This window comes from Morone saxatilis, unplaced genomic scaffold, assembly GCF_004916995.1.
Source record: "Morone saxatilis isolate NCDOM2014 unplaced genomic scaffold, NCSU_SB_2.0 Contig5, whole genome shotgun sequence".
In the NCBI taxonomy this organism is placed as follows: domain Eukaryota; kingdom Metazoa; phylum Chordata; class Actinopteri; family Moronidae; genus Morone; species Morone saxatilis.
In genome coordinates, this window is record NW_023340095.1 from 87,872 (window position 1) to 89,430 (window position 1,559).

The 1,559-nt window shown below is 44.0% G+C and overlaps 1 protein-coding gene across 1 annotated transcript in view; it reads left to right on the forward strand.

Annotated features, from left to right (window-relative positions):
• Nucleotides 1–1,559, forward strand: part of LOC118339538 (glycosyltransferase-like domain-containing protein 1) — a gene marked incomplete at its 5' end in the record, with an annotated part of 7,600 nt that overhangs the window by 1,203 nt on the left and 4,838 nt on the right. Inside the window, 1 exon segment of the mRNA XM_035677227.1 lies at nucleotides 815–959. Within this exon segment, the coding sequence (XP_035533120.1) occupies nucleotides 815–959 (145 nt within the window).

Sequence of the window (1,559 nt, forward strand, 5' to 3'; positions counted from 1 at the left end):
CGATATGATGAATATATCACGTTAACAGTTATTTACAAATTAACTTGCTACAAACTGGCTCCTCTTCCTCCGTTTCATTCCTCTCCTGTTGCTGCCTGAACCCGCCAGGTCTTCATCCCCAGAGTCAGAGTCCTGGTTGGAGCAACTGGACATCAGCCGCCCTTCATTGGTCCTCCCCGCTTTAGTTCTGTGGTTCATTTGGGCCCCGCTCCGGTTCTGTGGCTCTTTCGGGCTCCCAGTCCGGGTACAGACAGCTAACAGGATTGCTAACCAGCTAATAGCAGCTAGTACAGTTAGCATATGCAGCAGTGCAGCAGTAAGAGACTTCCTGTGTTACAAGAGAAAATGTCCGTGTTGCAACAATCCTCTGATCCTTTGGTCCCGGGGACGAGGAGCAGCTCCTGAACGCAGTTTAACGTTGGTTTGGTTCTCTGAGACTGTCAGACTTAAAGTGTCCACTGAGACTTTTTATAACATATTCAGGGCCAGCACTAATAGTTTCCACATTAAACGTCTTACAAAGTCATCCACTCCTTCTACCTCACAACTATTTGTGATGTCACATGCTGGTAGGCCCTTCCCATTAAAATCAGATGTTCAGTGAGCTCAGAGAAACTTTCCTCTTTCAGCAGATGGATGTGAAACATTTAAACATCAACTGTAGGAACTTTGATGTTCCTCAGGAGTTCATCAGGGATCCATCCCGGGTCCTCTTTTATTGTAATAACGATGAGAAAATTTTATATTCTGTTAAAACTAGAAATATTCTGTAACCTGATAACAACCTTCTTTTTCTCCTGCTGTAATTGTGCAGAGATCTTCTCGGAGGCCAGACGTCAGCTGGACACTCACATCCTGAACTGGGGCTTCCTGTCCAGTAAGGAGGACTACCTGAGGGTGCTGAGTCAGGCCGACGTGGTCGTCTCCACCGCCAAACACGAGTTCTTCGGAGTCGCCATGTGAGTCTGTACCCGCCTCATGAACGCTGCGACCTTCAGATTTTGGAGGTCAAAGGTCAGCTGTATTAGTGACACTTTTGACTAAGAGGTCAAAGTTCACTGAGCCCAAAATGAGATGGAGAAGCACGCTTATAACTCAAGAACTGATAAGAATAATGAGATGAAGTGGTGACATGTTTTACCCAAAAGGTCATAGGTCAGCTCCACTGTGACATCATAAAGTGCTGTACATTATTCACCGTAACTCAGGAAGCGGAGATGGTTACTATGTTTCGCTCAAATGTCAGAGGTCGCTGTGACCTCACAGTCCATAACTGAAGAATGAATTCCAGATGTCATTCTCATGTTGACTGTGACAATCAGTAATCAATAAGTAGCACTTTCCTTTCACTTCCTGCCTCACTCTCAATCTCACTGACTTTAAACTGTGTGTTTACTGTGATCCTGTGAGTGAGTTTCACATACAGCTCAATATACTCAATAATATATACAAAATATAATATAAGACTATTTTAACCTGATTCATAGTTAGCTAACTATCTGTCCACAGTCTGGATCAACTCAACTCAAGTACTAATACCACAGTGTGTAAATACTCCA